The sequence below is a fragment of the Urocampus carinirostris genome, chromosome 1, assembly GCF_059441175.1.
Source record: "Urocampus carinirostris isolate Australia breed hairy pipefish chromosome 1, RoL_Ucar_1.0, whole genome shotgun sequence".
NCBI lineage: Eukaryota > Metazoa > Chordata > Actinopteri > Syngnathiformes > Syngnathidae > Urocampus > Urocampus carinirostris.
Genome location: NC_142349.1, coordinates 30250719 through 30273246, shown reverse-complemented (window position 1 = coordinate 30273246; position 22528 = coordinate 30250719). Strand labels below are relative to the sequence as shown.

At 37.8% G+C, this 22528-nt stretch overlaps 2 protein-coding genes across 12 annotated transcripts in view; one reads left to right on the top strand and one right to left on the bottom strand.

The window, feature by feature from the left end:
- LOC148374267 (uncharacterized) overlaps positions 1-8683 on the bottom strand; it is a 17683-nt gene extending 9000 nt beyond the window's left edge. For 2 of the 4 annotated variants that reach the window (XR_015850346.1, XM_088334576.1), the window contains exons 1-2: positions 8251-8683; positions 622-702 (exon numbers count right to left, since the gene is read on the bottom strand). Coding sequence is in view for 1 of the 4 variants with exons in the window: in XM_088334576.1 (XP_088190702.1) it covers positions 622-702; positions 8251-8397 (228 nt within the window). In the remaining 3 variants the exon portion in view is untranslated. The remainder of the gene's footprint in view (positions 1-621; positions 703-8250) is intronic. The other 2 variants (XR_015850344.1, XR_015850345.1) reach the window with 1 other exon arrangement.
- The window catches only part of LOC148374266 (ETS-related transcription factor Elf-1-like), a 25024-nt gene extending 2496 nt beyond the window's left edge, over positions 1-22528 (top strand). The window contains exons 1-8 of one of the 8 annotated variants that reach the window (XM_088334522.1): positions 535-554; positions 661-1040; positions 3747-3867; positions 11270-11374; positions 18563-18718; positions 20126-20197; positions 20526-20721; positions 20815-22528. In XM_088334522.1, coding sequence (XP_088190648.1) covers positions 981-1040; positions 3747-3867; positions 11270-11374; positions 18563-18718; positions 20126-20197; positions 20526-20721; positions 20815-21382 — 1278 coding nt within the window. In that variant the 5' untranslated portion in view covers positions 535-554; positions 661-980 and the 3' untranslated portion in view covers positions 21383-22528. Of the gene's footprint in view, positions 1-534; positions 555-660; positions 1041-1913; positions 2142-3746; positions 3868-8382; positions 8559-11269; positions 11375-18562; positions 18719-20125; positions 20198-20525; positions 20722-20814 lie in introns of those variants that run through there. The other 7 variants (XM_088334513.1, XM_088334566.1, XM_088334505.1 and 4 more) reach the window with 7 other exon arrangements.

The window sequence follows — 22528 nt, the reverse complement described above, 5'->3', positions numbered from 1 at the left end:
CTAAGACCGAGAGCTCCTGTGTCGAACGCCAAACCTGATTACTGCTGTGATCTTCTACAGAGAAAAGCTAAAGGTAAGGTGCAGGTGCACCAACAAAGCCATGTTGTCCAATCCTCCTTTAAAACTCGTAAATAAGAAGCATCAGTGCAACAGCAGGGGAGACTTAAATCCTCGGTGTGTTAGGCTTTAACCCCAGGATTATTCAAACGTGGTAAATTGAAATGCGAGAATGATCAGAAGACTCGGCAGGGTATCTCCTAAGAAGGATGCAATAATTAAATGATTTAAAAGTGGAGAAAGCAAACAAATACTTTGATTCAAAATGTTGCCAACATGTCTTAAGGAATGTCGGTGCAACGGCTGTGGGACCTTGAAAGTTGCGCAAAGACATAATGTTACGAGTTCAGCACCAGCTGCTTCCCCAGTCTTGCGTGCACAAACACATGCACACACACATTGCAGTACAAACGCTTCCTTCCTGTTGGTGGTTTGGACTCTTTTTAGAAGATGCAAGCTAGATGTGTGATAGTCAGAAGCAGATTGCACTTTTTAACGTGCGTTTCAGATGCCCATGCTCCAATCAAATGATGTAAAAAGGTGAATATTTTTGTTTTGAATTACATTTTGTAATAAATTCTCCTTTTTCCACCCTCCTGACAGGTTCCAGTCGAATGCAGGACATACTTCGTAGCAGTCACTTCCCTGTTGAAATCAAAGCACAACAGGCAAACGTTACTTCCTGTGACAGCTCCATTTTGCGCTAATCTGCTAGGCTCTCAAGTTCACTCTTGAGATGCCAGCATCATCACATCCTGTGATGTGAGCTTCTTGTAGCAGCTACAGGGCCACCACAACCTTCCATCATTCACAAGCACACAAAGAGCTTCTTCCTAAGGACAAGAACACGTGATCGTTTTTAGAAGATTCCTGATGCTATAACCAGCTTGTTGGATCTGCACGGGTTTATAGGATTTTGCGCCATGCTACAGCAAACAGAGCTTATTTTTGACTTTGCCAGTGACCATGTTAATTTACCCGGGGTAAGTAAAATACTGTGTAATGTTGAAGCGGCTTTAATGTTTGCCAATGTTCCTGAGTTTACATGTAAAACCATTTTGAATGCACTATAATGTTCAAGAGGTGTACACCATCGTAGCTTGCCAATCTGATTACCGGTTCTTTTAAAAAGTCAGACCTGCCAATCTCAAATTGTAAAATTACCGTTCAATGCACGTCTTCACTTTTCCAATCTTGTTTCATTTTACATCAAATAATACATGCAAAGAAAACAAAGTGTTTTTTATTAGAATCTGATTTAGAAAAAGACTTCGAGATGGGTTGAAAATCCTTGATTATTTTAAAAAGGATCCGTTACCGATCGGCTAAAATTTAGGAAACTGTGGCCAATAAACTGGTTAACCTAAACATTGGTGCAGCTGTAATATTCAGGAGAGAAAATTCATACTAATATTATTTTTACCAAAACTGTAAATACACAATTAAAACCAAATAAAAAATAGAACATATGTCCTAAATGTGCTTTCCCTTTTTAGTGCTACAGTTTTACAAGTGAACATTCAAAGCATTGCGATCTCATTTGTTGTTTTAAAGGGAGCGTGTGTAATATTTAGTGCCACCTAGTGCTAGTGGTACAAAAGAAATTCATTCAGTAAAAAAAACAAAATAAAACTGATTTGAATACTACGCAAGATTACATGAACTATTATACCATTGTGAACTTTTATAAAAAAAAATCAAAGGTCTGGAAATTTATTTTACATTGTGGAATCCATATCCAGAGGTCCTTGCCACGTTTGTCTGGCGTCTTGCTAAAGAAAACCGGAACCACAGAGCGCAGCGTAGCAGCATTAGATGAAATAATACACTCTGGGGCTTTAAAGAGACTATAGAGAATATTTGAACACCTTATGTCACTGTACAGTGTAGTGCAAACTAAAACGAATGCGACTACAGAGACTCAAAGTGACTTCGGTTTTTGGGGGAAAATCATATCTGCTCCCCCTAGGTCACAGGTGTCAAACAGGCGGCCCGCGGGCCACATCAGGCCCACTAAGGGATTGAATCCGGCCCGCGAGACAACACTCAGAGAAGCGCAGGAGAAAAACAAGCTGCAGGTTGAAGTATGTCAACTTGATGTTGCCAAAGAAAGGTGCCTCCAACAAAGACACTGTACTTGTATTTGTTTATCTCTCTCTCTATCTCTCTCTCTCTCTTTCTCTCTCTCTCTCTCTCTCTCTCTCTGTGTGTGTCTTTTAACCTCCTTTGCTCTAACTTCCTTCTTTCCTTTTCTCTATTTTCTCTTTCTCTCTTCATACCCTTCATGCTTTCTTTTCTTGTTTCTCTCCTTCTGTCTTTCTATTTCTCTTTGGATTTCTTTCTTCATCTCCTTTTCTTTTCCCCCTCTCTCACGACTTTTTATCTCTTGTGTTTCTCTCTCTCTTTTCCACCCCCTTTCTCCCACTCTCTGTCTCTGTCTCTCACTCTCTGTGTCTCTCTTTTTCTCTTCCTTGGTTGCTCTTTGTCTCTTTCTCTCTCTGTGTCTTTTAACCTCTTTTGCTCTAACTTCATTTTTTTCCTTTTTTCTCTTCCTACCCTTTGCGCTTTCTTTTCTCTATTCTCTCCTTGGATTTCTTTCTTCCTCTCCCTTTCTTGTCCCCCTCTCTCATGACTTTTTATCTTTTGTTTCTCATGCTCTCTCCCTCTCTCTCTTTTATTTTCTTTGTCCCGCCTTCTTTTCCCTCCCTATTTATTTATCTCTCTTTTTCTTTCTCTTTAATCTACTAGTCCCCCCACGGAATATTTGTTCTATCGTGTGGCCCCCGAGTTAAAATGAGTTTGACACCCCTGCCCTAGGTGATGGTCATGTTATCTAAATCAAATACAAATTTCTTGACCTACAGTTGATGTATTTTTGTTCATTATTTAAATCAATTATTGTGTTTCGTTAATTAATTCAGTTTTTGTTGTTTGTTTTTTACCATTGGGGGGACTAAATAATACATAATGAGCATTTAAAGGGGTGTGTCATTTTTAAATTACATACCTGTGAAGTTGAGTGTATCCGTGCTATTAAAAACATAATTATGACAATTTTCGAGTTATTTCTAGCATTGGGTAAGGGTTGTTCTGCTCTGTACAACTGCCACTGTGAATATGCACTTATTTATTCCATGTAATTAATATTTTGTTCCTTAAGGCCCCAGTGTGTAATATTTGACCACTAGTTGGCGTTGTTGTCTAATGCATACGATAACAGTACCACAGAGCACACCGTAGCAGCAAGATCACAGACAAACATGGTGGCAACCTTAATACCATTTTTTTTTACCTATGCTTTATTTTTTATAAAAATTTGAATTGACATGATGGTTCATGTACTTTTGCCTATTATTCAAATCGATGTTGTTGTTTTTATTTTTACTGAATGAAAGTTTTTTGTACCACGAGGAGGCACTAAACATTACACACTGTATCTTTAATGTGTTTATCATTTTGCACATTTTTACCCTCTGAATTTGATATACTCGCACTTAAAGGAGAAGCCTTCCAATTTGGTTATACTTGCATAATGACAATAAAGGTCGTCCATTCATTCAAAATACAAAAATGGTATGTTTTTCTTAACACGAGAGGTGACGGCTAAATTGATACTAATTCATTGTGAATCTCACGGCCCTCTGTGCAATTGCGCTCAAGGTTGATATTTAATTCTGTCATTTACACAGTTGGGGGGTCGCTCAGAGTTTCCTGCTGTGCTTGTGGAGCAGATTCCACATCCACACCTCTTCACATATTCTGGATTTCTGTGTGACGGGCCACAGGTAGAAGACCATCAGTTGCCTAAAGGTCAGTCTGAAGCCCCATCCCACCAAAAGAGAAAATATTTGACAAATACTGTACATGACGAATTTGGAGCTATTAAATGTTCTTTTATTTTATATATCAAAAATTGCGTAGAGCGGTGGCCAGCAACCCGACGCTCTTTAGTGCTGCCAAGTGCCTCCCTGGCGCTTTTCCAAAAATTTTTACAAATGGAAAAAGATTGCATATCATATTTGATATGATTCTAATTGGCGGCACCAGCCTTCCTGTGCGGAGTTTGCATGTTCTCCTCGTTCTTGCGTGGGATTCCTCCTGGCTTTCCGGTATCCTCCCACATTACAAAAACATACATGTCAGGTTAATCGGCCGGTCGAGATTGTCCCTAGGTGTGAATGAGAGAGTGAGTTGTCTGTCCCTGTGTGCCCTGCGACTGGCTAGCAACCAGTTCAAGATGTCCTCTGCCCACTGCCCCAAGATAGGCAAGATGGGCCCCAGCACCCCCGCAACCCTACTGAGGATAAACGGTGCAGATAATGGATGGATGGATTATTTCGATAGGAGAAATTAACGACATTAGAAGGCATGTTTTCGGACGACATAACCTAGTTGGTAGGCTACTAAAGGATATAATAGAATTTTGTATTGTGAGTGGGCTATCCGTGGGTCCCGTGTGACATCACTGTTCTTCATTTTCACCATATTTGTAACTGGCCCCAGCTTCGAAGTGCTGAGCATTTTGCATAAAAAAGTATTACTTTTGGTAGCATTTTTTGGCATCTTATCTCCTAATTCCGAACACAGGATCTTGTTATTACTAGAAAATATCTACTAACTATGAGAAAAGCTCTGGTAAATGAAAAGGAAACACCTGGTATCTTCTGTGATCAGCAGTTGCAATGATATAATGGCGCTATCGCGAATTATCTGCTATTACGGTTTGAGAAGTCGGAGAATGCTGATGTTTAAAAAGACAGTGGGTGTTATTCATTAGTTTGTTCACACAGCACAGGCATCTCAAATCCTTAGGATTGTTTAGACGGAAAGCCCAGTATGACTTGATTGATGTCGCACAAAAGATTATGAGAAAAGATGAATGAAGAGGAAACATCTGCTCTCTATGGATTTTTAAAAGGTGCGGTGCAGTTCTTTGGGTCCCTGGTGCATGGGAATGGATTAGGCTATGCACCAAGTAAATGCCAGGGAAAGTAGTTGGGCAAACGATTTGACAAACAAAATAAAGATGAAGGCAATACATATGATGATTCAAATTAAATTTTGATTTCAAATTACTGATACTGTACATATGTTTTTATCTATATCAACCTTTCCTTTGAATTAAAATGATGAAGTGTTTTCTTTTAAGTTATCAACATATTAACAAATAATTTCTTCCCAATAAAAGTGAATCATAAAAGCTCACTGCTGTTCCATTCATTCAAATTTCTCCTCCATAGCTAAGTGGCAGTAGTATTTATTTGATTTTATTTAGCTTTTTAAAAGGCTGCTGTTTAATTTTTATACATGCATGCTGCGTTTTATTACACTCATTTTTTTCCTAGTTAAGCAGCACGTTCCCGGATCCCTTAACCACCTGGGTCGGTCGTAGGGGCACCACTTCCTGTGGTGTGTCTTGGGCAAGTACAGCCTGGCGGCAATGTTCCCTCTAATTTTCCACGGGTCTGAGCGTTCACACAAAGTCGGTGAGCAACGCTTGAAACAACAGTGAGCAACAGCAATCCCAAGTGTGGCAACCAAGTCATTATCAAACATGTCCAGAACTTGACATAAAGTTACATTTTGCTGAGTTTCCGGCAATGCAAAAACAAGTTTCACTTTTGAATGAATTGACTAATGTATTATTGCAAAAGTTGTACGGCCTACAAACATCATTTGTTTTCACAACAATTCTTTCACAAGATTTCCATTTCTTTTTTTTCCTGGTATCTTTTGGCGCATAATACTAACATTTTGGGGGGCTTATTTAGTCGGTTGCACGATACAGAACTGTATTTAGTCACATTTAGTGGAAGTACAACGTTGGCAACAAGATTGACTTGGTATGATTGGAAATTATTTGAATGCAACACAAACTTTTTCTTCTTTTTCCTTGATTTTTTTTTTTTAATTCCTTTAAAAAAACTAATTGTGTTTATTTTTTCCCAAGTGTTACTTTTTTTGTTCTCTATTTACTTTTTTTTTACTTTGTTTCTTTCTTTTCTTTTTTCTGGCTTTTTTTTCTGAATTTTTCCTTCTTTTTTCTCTTCCTTTTGTTTCTTTTTTCCTCAGCTTTTCACTTTTTCATTTAGGTATTTTTTTCTTTTTTGTTCTATTTCCCCCCCTTCCTTTAGTCATTTTGTGCATAATTTTACGTATTTGGTCGTGAAGGGATTAAAGAAGCAAAAACAACCTGAAGAGCCGTTTGGGACCCGAAAGAGCCGATTCTTTATGTGAGCCGAGCCGAAGAAGCCGGTTCTTGATAAACTCTACTGACTTTACTCAATTTAGTTCTACTTCGACATTGACATCAAAATACCGCATTTAAAACACAGCGTCAGGGAAACCCGTGTATTTTGTGGTTTTAGAGTAAAACAATTTTTTTATTGGTTGAGCGAGTCTATTTAATCCTATTTTTCAAAAAGTAACCTGGTAACAACAGAGTAACATAAGTTGTTATTTTATAAATTCAAATGAATCAATTCCAGTGTATGGGCTTCATGGACAAAACATTTATTCAAGCATTGATAATTTTTTTTTTTTTTTAAAGAATAGAATGGCAATCTATTCATGTACTAAACAAATATTTTTATTCACCTTTTATTTATTTTACTGGAAGTGTAATAAACTGAATTCCAATTTAGGGGTTTTATAACGTGAATGAGCAGAAACATGCATTTTTTAGCTAGCTATCTGGCTACCTTTTTAGATTTGTAGCTACCTATCTTCTTGCCTTCTTAGCTATTTAGAAAGCTAGCTAGCTAGCTTTTTAGCCAAATTTTATCTTTTTTGCTAGTTATCAAGGTAAATGTTTGCCTCTTTTCTAGCTAGGTAGTTACTTTTTTTTAGCTCTCTATCTGGCTATTTAGTTGGCTTTTTACTCTTAGCTAGCCATCTAGCTCTCTTTTATTTATTTTTAATACGTGTTTATATTTCTAGCTAACTATCAAGCTACCTTTTTAGCTATTTAGCAAGACATCTAATTAGATAAGTTGCTATTTTAGAAATTCATATCAAACTGGGTGCAACTTTGCGCTAATTAGTAACAAAAAGTGGCTCTCGGCTTGAAAAGGGTTGGAGACCCCTGCTCCAGAGGATGTCATACCTGTCAACCTGTACGTTTTTGCCGTACAAAGTACGTTTATTATGCATTTTAAGATGTGTACGACGTACAAGAAAATCTGTACGGAAAAAAGAAAATTTGTCAATTATGGGTACCGACTATCACGAAATGGCAAATCAATCAAGTCAAATGAGTTCGCCGCGGTAGCCTCTATCTCGGTATCGTTTTCTTTTCGTTGCAAACGAAGCGAGCGGTTTGATGCTACTGTGCGCATGCGTCTGCCGCCTCGTATTTCATGTGGTAGTTGTGTAGTGAAAAGAAGTCCGTCTCTTTTTAGAGAACCGGCTTTTTCGGCTCAACTCATTAAATAGAGCCGGCTCTCAAACGACTCACTTGCTTTAATGCATTATATTACAAATGATTATGTTGCATAAAAAAGTTAAGAAAAAAAGGAAGTATCAAAGAAGAAAATGAAAAAAGACAGGTTTGTGGTTATCTCCTTAATCACTATATTGCCAACAATAATTTAATGCAGAAAATAAATTAATAATTTGAATAAGAAAATGTATTCATCTCAGCTCATTAGCTGCACCGCTTATCCTCAGTAGGGTCGCGGGGGTGCTGGAGCAATCATCGGGCATTGGACACCCTGAACTGGTTGCCAGCCAATCGTAGGGCACACAGGGACAGACAACTCGCTCGCTCATTCACACCTAGGGACAATTTGGACTGGCCAATTAACCTGACATGCATGTTTTTGGAATGTGGGAGGAAACCCACACAAGCACGGGGAGAACATAAAAACTCCGCACAGGTAGCTGGATTTGAACCCACACGGGAGGTTCCCTAGACCTTGGAACTGTGCCGCACACGCGCTAACCACTGCGCCGCCGTGCTGCCCCAGAAAATGTATTATTCTACTTAATTATGTTTGCATATATTTTCCTTCTACAGTGAACGTCCAAGCTACTTAATTATATATATATATATATATATATATATATATATATTTACAACGAAACACATGTACAATATAACATGTTAAACTACATAAATAAACACGTTTAAAACAAATAAATATGCTGCATCCAATTAAGTAATTTTGATAGTAGGCTAATATAGATACATACATCATGTGTTGCATTCGTTATTGGGTTCCAGACAAATTTGTTTTTCGTCGTCCAATATGGCTCTTTCGACATTTTGGGTTGGCGACTCCTGGCGTCGTGTGAAATAGATGGCTGCTTTGCGCAGGCGCTCTTCATTACCACCTCCATAACCACCCACGGTAAAATATCCAGGAAGTTCAACAAAACACTTCTAGCTACTAGCTAAATGCTGCTCAAAAGGCAGCGCACACACTGTATTAGAATGTAGACCAGAACGAGTCCATCTGAAACACGCTTTAGCTCCATTGTCATCTGGCCGGTTGTTAAAAGTAAGTCTGTCTCTGTGTCGGAAATCTTCAAGTTCCACGGGGTTTGGCTAAGCTAAATCAACGCCCTAGCACAACTACAGTTAACACACGTTTTCACGGAGTTATTTGAACAACTCCAAGATAATAATTCACCTGCTTCGTTACTTCATCTTGTTTGAAAAGTCGTCATTGACATTTTGTTAGTGATAAAAACGTCAACGTTTGGCAACCTTGACAGCGTACAGATGTTTTAGTCATCTGGCGTTTTAAAGACAATTGTCGATTCTACTTTGAAGTCCTTTGGATGTGCTCTTCTGGCGTTTTTTTATTGCAGATCTTGACTCTCTGAAATGCACACCAGGTTTTACTATCGATTACTTCATTTGGACAGGCTTTGATATAAACGCCATTTGCAAATGTGCACAACATTTATACCTGTATTGATTTTAAAATTCTTGCAGCCCATTAATGCAGATCATTGATGTAAAGATCATACAAACAAACTGTATATAATCCACCATGTTATAGAAGAAATAGTGAAACTTAATTACCATTTTTAACTACACACAGCAAGTAAGCACCAACTTCCAGCAAAGATGCAATAGTTGTTTCTCTAGAAAGCAGACATTCATCATAACAGGGCAATCCATAACTTCAAGGACAAGTATTCTCGCACATAATTGAAAAGCTATTCAGTTATGGAACAAGTTAGTTGTTGACCTAAAAAATGTCCCATATTTATATCAATTTTAAAAAACTATATACAGTGGAACCTCGGTTCTCGACCATAATCTGTTCCAGAACCCTGTTCGAAAACCGATTTGTTCAATCACCAAAATCGTTTTTCCCATTAAAAGTAATGTAAATCATTTTTAATCCGTTCCAACACCCTGAATGTTTACCATGAACGTAAACATGAAGCTAACCCTGGCTAATCGTACGTTCGAGTTAGGGTAATCTTCCGTACGAAAGATTACGCTAACATGAACGTGTAAAAATTTTAAAAATGTGGTCGTTTACACGTCTTTTAGCACCCGGGCCTCGACAACAAGTGGCTAGCGCTTCATTGGAAATGGGCCTCCGTTACAACATCCTGAATGTTTTACGTAAACGAAGCTAACCCAGGCTAATCGTACTTTCGCGTTATCGTAATCTTCCGTACGAAAGATTACGTTAACATGAACGTGTAAAAATAAACAAAGGGTAAAGAAAAGAATTATGAATAGGATTTCTTACCTTTGTGGTGCTCAGCAGAAGCCATGCTGTATGTATAGCAAGATCGGAAACTCGCACACCTTCTTCATATTTTGCTATTATTTCTTTCTTAAATGAAATAGTTGTACGCACTACTCTTCTTTTTTTACCTGTAGCAACTTTGCTGCTTGCACCGACCTTCTTCAGAGGCATTATTAGGGGCTAAAACACTTGGTACACTTATATTAAAAGCGAAAGCAAAACGAAACACCTCCGCACGTGATAACAGTTCTTCACGAGGGGTGGGGGGCAATCTACACCCGTACGCCGCTCAGCATCGCACCCTAGCGTATTGGCGTTCGAACTCCGATTATTTGACCGAACAGCGAAGCAAGAATTTCTCGAGATTTTTGGTCGAGAACCGATTTGTTCGAACTAAGAGGCGTTCGAAAACCGAGGTTCCACTGTACTATATTATTTTGGATAAATATACTAAAGAATATTTGAATATCAATATTTTCTTAGGGTATTATATGCTTTATGAGCCACTAACGATACTATTATAAGTTTGAAATTAAATTTCTTTGTTTTATAATTTTCTTTTTGTGGGATAAGTTTCTGTGATTTTGATAATGAATCAGGGGTGGAGTCTTAAAAGCTTTGGCTTCAACCTACTCCATATGTGCACATGTTAATGGATAATGTATTGGTCAACAGTTTATTTATTTATTTCCAAACATATTGTTGTTCCCTTTTGTTACTTAGTAGCTGATGCTGTTTTGCCCAAATAAACTTGAATCATTCATTCATTGTTATACACGTGAATTTAATACGATTGGACTGGTGTATCTACATTTTGGGCTTGCTAATATACATTTCAATAATTTACAGACTATCACGCACAGTATTTGTGAGATTGATGGAGGTCCTTGAAGGAGGCAAACATGATGAATTGTCACAGAGTACAGTCACTGCACATCAGTGTCTCTTGGGCCGTCCTAATCATTAAATAGAAAACGTAAAACCTAATCTATTAAATTGATGGCACCGCGGTTAAAAAACGACCATGAAGCAAAAATACTCTGATTAACAGCTATTTGTAATATATTTCCTGCCAGTACGCTGAAATAACTCAAAGCATTAGGATGTAAAAAATGTACACACAATGAAAAATGTACACTTAATGTTCAAATGTTCTGTTCTTTTGCTGTGCAATCAAAATTCATACTTTAAAAGACGGCCAGTGATGGGAGGTGAGTCTTCTATTCTGTATTCTGTTGTTCAAGATGGAGCTGAAATGAGTTCAACCACATCTTATTGAAGAAGTAATTTAATGCAATGAAATTTCACATTCCATTTTCAAGAAGCACAAACCTATTCAATTTTGTACGTGGGATAAAAGACTGAAACATTTGCATTTTCATTGAACTTACCAGGAGCTTTCGTCTAATCTTAAATTATCTTCCTTTGAATCCCAATTTTTTTTCTGCCTGTTTACAGTTGTTCTTATGTGGTATTTTTTACTCTGTGTTCTAAAGTGGAGTCAAATGAAAGTGGAGACGAAGAGACCATGGAAACACTTGTTGCTGCAGACTCTCTTCTTGACTTGGACTGCCCTGATTCCCTCTCACTGGAACATTACTGTAAGTGTACTGTCCCTAGTAACCCCTCAATAGCACTGATAAAATTATTTTAAAAAATAGGACTTGCTTTAACATTTTTCTTGTATTGAATTCCCTGAATTTGTGTTTTTGTTGTTTTGTCATATTAGCCAGAATGAAACTGTTCCCTTGTCATTCTGGTTTTACTTTTGCATCCCCGGTGCATCATCTATTTTTTCTTTGTGATTTAGTTCTGTTTTTTTGAATACAGCTCAGAATTTCAGCATCTCCTTAAGAGTGCCATCACACTTCAAGCAATCTGAACAGGTTTCTGTTTACTGTTTGTTGATGGGAAATACATTTTTTACATGATTAATGACACACAAATAACTCCTTACACATGCCGTTAGCGAGCAATCCTATCAGGGGAGCAAGCACAAGTAAAATCATCACACAAGCATACATTCAGTTTTCTTGTTTGCCCGCGTCCCTGCGCCCTAGACGCATTATTTTTGCTTGGGACGCGTCGTGTCAAATCAACTTGCGTCCCCGGGATGCAACTTTTTTGACACGAAATTGTCATTATCATTCTTTAACAAAGATTTACCCCACTCCAAACTTTTTGTGAGGCAGATTCGCCATTGTTGTTTTGGTCTCGTGGTTCGAGTTTTCGTCTGCACGCCGATCTCCAGTTGGAGTTGTGTAGTGAAAGTCCGTTTCTTTTTAGAGAACCGGCTTTTTCGGCTCAACTCATTAAAGAGAGCCGGCTCTCTCACATGCTTTGATGCATTATATTTCAAATGATTATGTTCTACAAAGAAGTTAAAAAAAACGGAAGTATAAAAGGAGAAAATGAAAAAAGACGAGTTTGTGGTGATCCCTTTTAATCAGTATATTACCAACAATAATTTAATGCAGAAAATGAATTAATAATTTGAATAAGAAAATGTATTATCCTACTTAATTATATTTGCATGTATTTTTTCCTTCTACAGTGAACGTCCAAGCGACTTCATTTTTGAACTTTTTTTTTTATAATAAACCTCATTCATGTCGAGCAACTCGGTGTCTCACAACAAAATGTTCAATAACAATACATATGATATAAGGAAACGCATGTACAATATAACACGTTAAACTACATAAATAAACATGTTTGGAAAAAAAAAAGATTTTTTTGTATTTTGTAAGGGAAAATATGACAGTTTGTAAGGGCATGCAGCACATTAAATTTTGGGGACCCATAGATCTCTGTTGGGACCCATAGATTTTTGAGCATGCGAGTCCCCGTGACCCATCACTTTTCAGAGGTAAAATGAACACCGTACATTGTTACACTTCAACATTAAAAAAAGAATAATTTCATTCATGTCACTCAACAAAGTACCGTGCTTGTTTGGTCTAGCTCCAAAAGTGGGATTATTTGCTGCGTCATTTTTGTTTAAGGGGTGTGCAATATGTGGGTTGCAAAAATCATAGACTTACACTACATATAGATGGAGACAACTGTATATAGAATGAAGCATTTCCGCCAAGGGGGCAGGAAATAAAAGTACTATGCGGCATAAAGATATCCTAGAGAAGGGAACCTGCTCGTGCACAGTAATGCACACGTGGAAATATATTCCTTGTCTTACACTATGGTACGTATAAAGTGTTTCCTAAATTATTTTTTTGAAACCACGGTTGGTAGACTGTCTAGGCGTGCCCGGGAGACATGCCCCCCACATAAACACAAAACGAGTTATTTAATTTGTTTTCACATCCCAGAAATTCTGTACGGCGTACACAATTTGTAATGATCAAAAAAACGTATAACATATGGGTAAAACGTATAAGTTGACAAGAAAGGTTGCACCGTACAATAACAATTTGTGATGGGACTTTTAGTTCTTTTTAGCTCCGCTTCAAAACGGCTCTGAAGATTTTTGGTTGCTGTATGCATGAAATTAATGGATAAAAGATGTATTATACTAATGTATTATACTAGCCCGTATTATTTTACTATACAGTGAACTTTAAAGTAATTTAAACTTTTTTATAATAAGCAATTTTAAAGTCATGCAACACAGAATCCCTGAAAAACTACTCAGCAAAATGAAAATTAGAAATATTAACTTCTTGGTATGATTCAAAAACTTTTAAATACAAGAACCTTTAAATATTTCCAATTCAACTTCTTACCAATGTTGACTGAAACAACACAGAACCTCTGAAAAACGTGCTAGAATATAAATTAAAATGTGTATCAGCTAAACATAATTATCTTTGGTCTCTACTGAATATTGGCATTTAGGAACATAACATGCTAAGCTTTGAGGGACCGATTCAGAATCCTCTGTCAGTGATAAACAATACACAATATTTTGGAGCCATTAATATAATTAAAATAAGTAAAAATGAGGATCATTTTCCTGCTTTGACTATTATTTTAATCTCCTTTTTTTCCTTTGTATTACAATCTCTTGAACCAATTCTGTGTTTAATGTGCTGCTGCAGCAGCCCCCCCCCTCTCTGCCTAGCAAAGGAAAACACTCATATTAAGCAAACGTGAGTCGAAGGACTAATAAATATATATATATATATATATATATATATATATATATATTATTTTTATATTATATTATTATTTTTTCAAGTTTAAGACCCTGGCGGGACCAATTTTTTGTTTGTTTTTTTGGTTTGACCAATTTTTTTGACACTATTAACAGCAAATAAACAATGTGAGGTTTGAACAATTTTTCTCGACAATCTTAACAGCAATTAAGCATATTCACAATTTCGTTATGACCGGCCGGCTGAGTTTGTATATGATATAGGAAACACTGGTAAAGTGTTTGATTTCTACTTCACGGATATTTACCTAACTGTTGGTTATGGAATGGGTTAGTCGCAAAAATCGAAGGAATACTGGATTGCTGAAAAAAATGTTTTCAAATCAAAGGACTTTAAATATGTCAATCAAATTCCCATCATATTCTGCTCTTTAGTTTGCAAACCTGTAGAGACTGACATGTTTGTAACTTTAAGTACACTAAAATTGGTTGCGTGTTTTGTATGTTTGAAGGCGTTAATGTTGAGTTAAGATTGGTATTGCCAATGTACACTGAAATGTGTTTCATGTTTTCATACAAATTAAACAATAGAAATTCTAAACTAAACATTTTCCTGTGCTGTATGGAGTGAGTTCATGATGATTTTATTTCAACATTATTTTTTTTTCGAGAAAGAGTTGGAAGATATGTACTTCTGAGGACAAATAAACTCAACGGAGGTTCAGATAAGACACACTTTCAGCTTCAATATAAATCATCCTTCAATCTGACTGAAAGGCAATTATTTAAGGACGCTTATTGCGTGAGTAATACTTGTCTTTTATTTTCAAGGGGGTGGCAAATTGCTTTTTTGAGAACGGTAGTTCAGCTATAAATCCAATTTAAAAGTTGAGCAGGATTATGGATGAACTCATTGACCACGCCAGTTCTTGCCGGCTCATAAATTCAAGGTAGCATGAGTGCCATTTCAGAGTTTTAAAGGTTATTTAGATTATTATCAAGAGTGGATCACATACACAATTGCATTTTGAATGAAAGTAGCCATCAAGTAGTAGTCATGTACACTTTATGTGTTATAAAACTGAAAGAAGCTGCACATTTACTACAGCTGTTGTGAAACGGCTTTCTACATTGAAAGTGACGTTTTTTAGTATTGTGTCATACATCTATACTCAGTCTAGGTAACCTTATGCTCCAGGACCTCTAAACATAATGGCAGTTAAAAAAAAACAAAAGAACGCCTATGTGGAGAACAATATGTCTTGTATTCTTTTCAAAGCTTTATATGGAGTTTTATAACAAAGACATTCAAAGAGCCATTTATCTTTGTATTAAATCTTTAACGTGATATTAATTCTTTTTCATGACGTGTTAGATTTATTGAGCAATACCTCCTAATTTACAGCACAATTTACAAAACTAGGATTCTGGCATAGCGAGTGATGCTACTTGCTACTGTTACTCACTAATGAGACCTAAAATCAAGAATTATTGTCATTCACCATAAATTGTGTTCAATTTATAATTGTTAACTAGTGTCTATCCGCATTTGCAATGGTGAAGTAGAGCTTGTTGGCATACTGTTGGTGGGAGGGTTTAGGACGTTCTTTATTGTCTTTGATAACAACATAGTGAATGTTGTATATATTGAGATTAGATGTGGCACTCCAGGAATAACATGTTATAGATGCTTTTAAAAAGGAAAATAAAATGAAAAGAAATGTTGGGCAAATTAGGCGAAATATTTACATGATACTGCTTGGAGACTGACCAAAGGTCCAAGTTTATCAGAACAATGGTGCATTGAAAGGGACCTGTTTCGTATGCCAAAGGGCAGCAGATCTAAGAGCTGGTGGCCAGGTGCAAAATCATTTTTAATGTTGCTGCTCTGCTGCAGTATCAGAGCCTGCTTCTCCTCCAGAATTAGCAGAGGGAAGCCAGTTTTTTTCCAGGTTGTGTTGATAATTTTCTGTAAGGTTTTTATACCTGTGGCCTGCCCTCGGCATCTCACACCATGATGCCATATGCTACAATGCTCTCCATGATAGCTCTGTAGAAGGACAACAGCAGCATCTGGCCTTCCCTACCACACTTTCCTTCAAACTCCTGGGAGTGCACTTCTCCGACGACCTCTCTTGGTCTGCCAACACCCAGGCTCTGGTGGGGAAGGCCCCTGTTGCCCTCTGGTAGGCGCCACAAGTTTCTCACAACTAGGACAAACTGGCTCAGAGACAGCTTAGCTTCTTCTCAAGGGCAATCACCACCATAACATACCTTGTGACAATTTTTTTTTTCCTCTTTTGTTGCTGCTTAATGAAACTGAAAAAGAATACTATTGCACTGCTGTTAAATCTTATTGCACTTATTTTCATTGCACTATTGTTACAATGGAATGTTCTTTTTCATTGCATTACATCTATAACTTGGGCCAGTTTTTCTAAGCACTACGTTAATATGTTTTGCCTATTTATTCTGATAGTGTTTTATCTTTTTTTTCCTTCTAAGCCTATTTCATGTTCTACCCTGAGTGACATGTCTCATCTGGTTGCATACAATGTTTCACAATGTTGATATCAATGACCATACAAACTATTCTATTCTTTGGTGGTGGTTGGAAGAAAATGCTTCAGTGCAGGGGTTGGGTACCATTTTGACCCCCCCAAAAAAACATAAAAGTATTTTTCATTATGATTATTTTTATTTTTTTGAGAGAGAGTGCCATACCATATGTTTACGGACAAAATTCAACAAAACTACCAAACCTGCTCTCCAGACAAAAGTTAATTCTTCATCACATTATATTTTAGTGTTTGATGTTTGATGATTTCATCAAATGTATTAAAAAGGCTAACAATAATACCAGGGCTTGTGTCCCATATCAATATAAATATGTTTCAAATACCCCTTAACAGCATGTGTCGTCTGGGTTCCAATAAGGACGCAACTCTTGAAAGCTTTCGCCACTGCTAATGGTTCCTGGCCAGTTTTTGGATTGTGGCAAAGTTGACATCAGTAAATTCCTTAATGTTGTCTGCCCATTTCTTTTTTGGTCTTCATCTCCTCCTGCCCCCTTGGACTGTGCCTTGGAGAATTATCTTGGTCAGTCCTGATGATCTTTTGATGTGACCATTCCACTAAAGTTTCTGTCTGGCACAGTTGACAACAGTTCTTCGTAGGGTCCAATATACCCTCTCATGGTGTTGCACACCGTTTCATTTGTCTCATGGGATAAGTAGCTGATGCCTAGAGGTTTTCTGTTGCATAGCATCTCCAAGGCCCGGATTTCCTTTTCAGTTTTGCTGTGAGAGTCCATGTCTCGCAAGCGTAGAGGAAGATGGAAGTAACCAGGGCTTGCATGAGTCTGATCTTTGATTTCACTGCTATGTTCTTGTCCCTCAAAATGGGTTTAAGTCTGGCAAGTGCGGCAGGGGTTTGAGCTATCCTGACTGTGTTTTCTGGTTCTGACCCCTCTTCTGATATGACAGCTCGAAGATGTTTAAATTTGGTAAAGAGTCCTAGATCTCTGTGGTTGATGTTGATGTTAGTTGTGGTACTTTTTTTGGTCATTACTTTTTTTGTGCTCATTTCCATCCCATACTGGCTTGATGCTTTGTCCAGGCGATTGACCAGATCTGAGTTCATCTTTGTCTCCTGCCAATCTGGCAATATCATCAGCAAACCGGAGGTTGGTGATGATAAGTCCCCCAATACTGACTTTACCGTCATGTTGCTTCAGACATAATCCTCTCCAGGAAGATGTTGAATAAAGATTGAGAGAGTATGCAGCTTTGTCTCACAAAGACTGTGTTTTGAAAACATGATTCAATGGTACCATTGGTCAATACAGCACTGTTGGCATTGGCATACAGTTGTTCAATGGTCTGAACTAATTTCTAGTCCACTTTGTACTTCTGCATGGTGGCCCATAAAGTGGCATGTCGCTCTAAAATTTGCCTCCATCCCACTGTTACTGAAGAGTGTTGAGGTTCATTTTGGTCGTGATCATGTTTGTCCTAATTGATGGTTTGCGAGCAGAATTATTTTGTAAAAACGTGAAATACTGCTAACGAAAAGATCACTGTTGAATTTTTCCTCAGCGAAGTGGGCCCATTGGAGAGTAAGGAGAGCTTGTTTGTGTAGTGAGATTTTCTCTCTCAATCTAACCTCAAGCTGCTTTGCTGGCGTTTTGGGGTGTTTACTGTTATTTCTGTGGGACTCATATTAGGACTCAACAGTGAGCATTGATGGTTTAATGACCTTCCATAAAAAGGATTTCTAAACAACATAAGGACAACAGGAGGTGGTGTGACACTGACTGTGAACTAGTTAACCGTGTGCCCTAAGTATAGTGGACTAACCCGCTTGCCATCTTATTTATTCTTTGCGTGCGCATGTACGTACTATAATCTGCATCATTTAGATCACACAGATAGAAGTGACACAGGGATGATTTGCATGTTTTGAGTTTTATCTCTGAGCCATTTATACTCATGAAAAGGGCCATATCTGGCTCGCGAGCCATAGGTTCCAAACCCAAGCTTCAGTGATTATAAATGTAGTATACACGCTAATATAAAAGAGCAAACTGTCTTGATCTACTTTCTCTGCTATCATTTATTTTTTGAGAATTATTATTGTGCTGCAGTGTTTCAATACATCTTTGTCTGACCCTCAGCGCAGACTTTTCTACCATCTTTGTGCGATGTCATCACTACTCCTGTAACTCAGGTGACAGTGTGCTCAGATGGAATATTGGGTCGTGTTGAAGAGCCAGAATGGCCCTCCTTGCACACAAATGAACCTACGATGCAGCTGCAAACCAAACAGAGAAGTCAGTCATTTTACACATCATCAATTGTTTGCTTTTTCAAATAAGGCTTTTTTGACAATGTAATATCTATTTTTTTTTTTTTTGCATATCACTCACGAATGTTTCAGATAATAAAACCACTTTTAATATCACATAGTGACAACCCAAAGACATAAAAAATAAATGTTTGAAATGTTGATTCCATTTATTATTGCACAAAAAAATCTAACCTTATCTGGTCCTATGTGGAAAAATATTTGTCACCCCTTCTTTAATGACAAATAACTGACTAATCAGTTTTGGAAAAACTGACTTTAATTCCAAGACACACCCAAAATAGATTGCCACCACCTGTGCTGAACCAAGAAATCACTTAAATTGAATCTGCTAGACAAAGTGAAGTGGGCTACTAAATCTCAAGAGTCAGATTAACATGCCATGATCTGAAGAAAGTCCAGAATAAATTAGATTTTAATCACTGTTTTTCTATCAGTCAAATAAAAAGGTCAACAAGCCATTTCGAAGGCTGTAGGGCTCCAGCTAACCGTCAGAGCCATTATCCTTAGAGAAAATTGGGGGTAGTGGCCAACCTCCCCAGGAGTGGTCGATCAACTAAGATTACCCCCAACATGCGATGACAGCTCATCCAGGAGGTTACAAAAGAACATAGAAAAAGATCCAATGAACTGCTAACCTCAGTTAAGGTCAGTGTTCAGGATTCCACTATAAGAAAGATACTGGCCAAAAATTGCACCCATCGGAGAGTTTCCAGGCAAAAACCTCGGCTCTCACAAAAGAACAAAAATTAGTCTCACATTTGCCAAAAAGTATCTTGATTATTTTCAAGATATATTGAGACTTTTTGACTGAGTCAAAAATGATTTTTTGGAAGGTGTGCAGCTAATGACATTTGGTGTAAAAATGGCACAACATTTGACAAGAGGAACATGATGAACCGTAAAGCATGGTGATTTGCTGCTTCAGGACCAGGACAACTTGCCGTGGTTGACGGAATGATGAATTCTGGTGTTTACCAGAAGATCATGAAGTCGAACGTCAAGACGTCTGATTGTGTCCTTGAACTCACACTGTTTGTTTTTGGGCAACAATCCGAAACAAACCAGCCAGTACACCTCTAGATGGCCAAGGTTCTGGAGTGGCCAAGTCAAAGTCTCGATTTGAATCCGGTGAGAACCTGTGGCCCGACCTTAAACGGGCATTTTATGTTAGAAAACCCATGAATATGGCAGATTTTAAACAATTTTGCGAATAACAAACATTTGAAAACTGCATTTTGTATTTTCTTGTTTTTTTTTCTGTGTTGTATTAAAATTGGTTTGATGATCTGAAACCTTTTCTGAGTGATAAATATGCAAAAAAATACACTGCACCGTATAATGTAAAATTTATACTCCTTTAACCTTGCAGGTCGAAAACGACATAGAAGGGCGGAATCGCCTACACCGGACATAAAATTGAAGCGGGATAAATACAATAAAGGTATATTACAACTTCTAATATTGAAGATTATAAGAATTGTCTAGTTTTTGGCATAGACCCATAAAAGGCCCTACGACCTACAACGCTGGAGCCAAAATTGGAGCATAGGTGTCAGAATGTTGAAATGATATAGGTCAAGTATCTGGTTAATTGAGGTATCCCTAATCCGTGCTTGTTTTTGCATGATGTGAATTCAAGACTTCCTTCACAATTTGTGTTAACAGTTATTTAAACACTTATCAATAGTGGGCTGTTGGTAACTAAGGTTTAAGGTGGCTTTATGTTGAAGCCTTTTAGTTGTTATTATTTGCTTGTTCTGTTTCCTCAGGTGGGAATACTCTCTACTTGTGGCAGTTTCTGATGGAACTGCTGCAGGACAGGCAAGTTTGCCCGCGTTACATTAAATGGACGAATCCCAATGCCGGCATCTTCAAGCTGGTGAACTCAAAGGCTGTGGCGAGACTATGGGGCAAACACAAGAACAAACCAGATATGAATTATGAGACAATGGGCAGAGCACTCAGGTACAGTGTGTTCCTGAAATACTAGAATTAAATGCTTCATAATTTTTTTAGATTGCATTGTAATTCTGACTTTGTTGGGCTAATGTTCTTTAGGTATTATTACCAAAGAGGCATCCTAAATAAGGTTGAAGGCCAGCGCCTTGTTTATCAGTTCACAACACTCCCCAAAGACATGATTTACATAACGGATGATGATGGCATCAAACGGGAAGAGAACGAAGAAAGCAGTGCTAATGATGGAGTGAGTGAAGATTCTGATGACAACACAGTATCATCAAGTGATCAATCAGAGGAAGAAGATGATGATGATTCCATTCCACCCAAGAAGAGATCAGTTTTCTCTGCCCAGCGGAGCCAATCAACTCGTGACACAGTCCTTCGGCCTGCCAGCTCCAGCCTTATCCAGGAGCAGCATTTGCCCATTGTGTCTGCGGAGATGTTGCGAACCCTTCAGAACCTGCAGAAGGTCCAGTCCCTACAGCCGGCAGGCCGCGCCTCAGTCTTCAAAACAGCACAGCTGCTGGGGAGTCTGTGTGAGCAACAGGCATGTGCTGACAGTCGGGGTGCGCTGGGTACATGTGATCGAAAGTCACAGCCAGGAACCAAAGTTTCTCAGGCGGACACCCGGAAACTGGTGCCACTTACTGCCTCTGACCAGTAGTTTAGTGAGTCATGCACAAGCCCGCACACGCTACGCACTCACTTGGCCATTGAGCTGCAATTTCAGGAAGCGTTTGGAATTGTACGAACCAATCCTCAAATAGTCCATGCCTGTAATAATTTTCTTTTTCACCTGTGTCTGGTAAATATCTAAGTAACCAAAGACATGCACTGGAACGTTTCTGCACGCGCCCAACACTTGCACTTCTGAGTGGCACTTTGTGCTCTTCCGCCATTCCTTATCGCTTTCTTTAACCTTTTACATGCTAAAGCATTCCTTTGCCTTGACAAGTTTGCACTAAAGTTTATCTCTGCTGTATGTTTCTTTCAGTGCCTGATAATCTACATACTTTCTGATCTTAAGGGTAGTTTTGGAAACATTCCAATTTTTTCTTTATTGACTTGTCCTTTTTTATGAATTTCAATTAAGGGATCACTGTCGGTAGCTTTAGCACTGCTGCTGATAATATTTGAGGTACGTTATCTACCGCAGACTTTTGGGTTTGACAATCATTAGTGATGTTTTTTTTAGCCACTGTGTTTCACCTGTACTTACACTGCAAATGTTGAGCTTTTTTGCAATTTATGTTTGGTGAATTTGCTTGTATTCAAATCTGAAGTCTAGATATTAATATTATTATTGAATATTTTACTGTATGTCTGAACATACCTGATTTGTGCCTTGTTGCCATTTTCTCCTCAGGTTTTGTATCAATGCAAAAATATTCGTATAGTGACTGGACATAATGAAGTAAGGTTTTTTTGTCTAAATTAATTCAATTTGTATGTATAACTTTTGTTTAAACCTTAAAAATCCAGCTCATAAGTCTCAAATCGGCCCACTAAAACAATGCAAAACATTGCAGACCAACGGCTGAGACAATTAAGTGACTTTTAATTTAAATATGTGCCTTACCCCTTTAAAGCTGTATGGAAATGTTATTTACTTCATGAAGTAATTTGGAACTATGTTTGAATTTTTTAAAGGTTTCTTGATAGTAGAATTGTACTGTAAGGGATTTAGATATATTGCAACAGGGAAGTGTGGCCATTTTGCCGTTTTGTCTTATTTCCAATGTAGCAATCCAGATGTGTCTAAATGATACTGCTGTGCTCTGCATACAATAAATGTATCCTGCTTACGTAA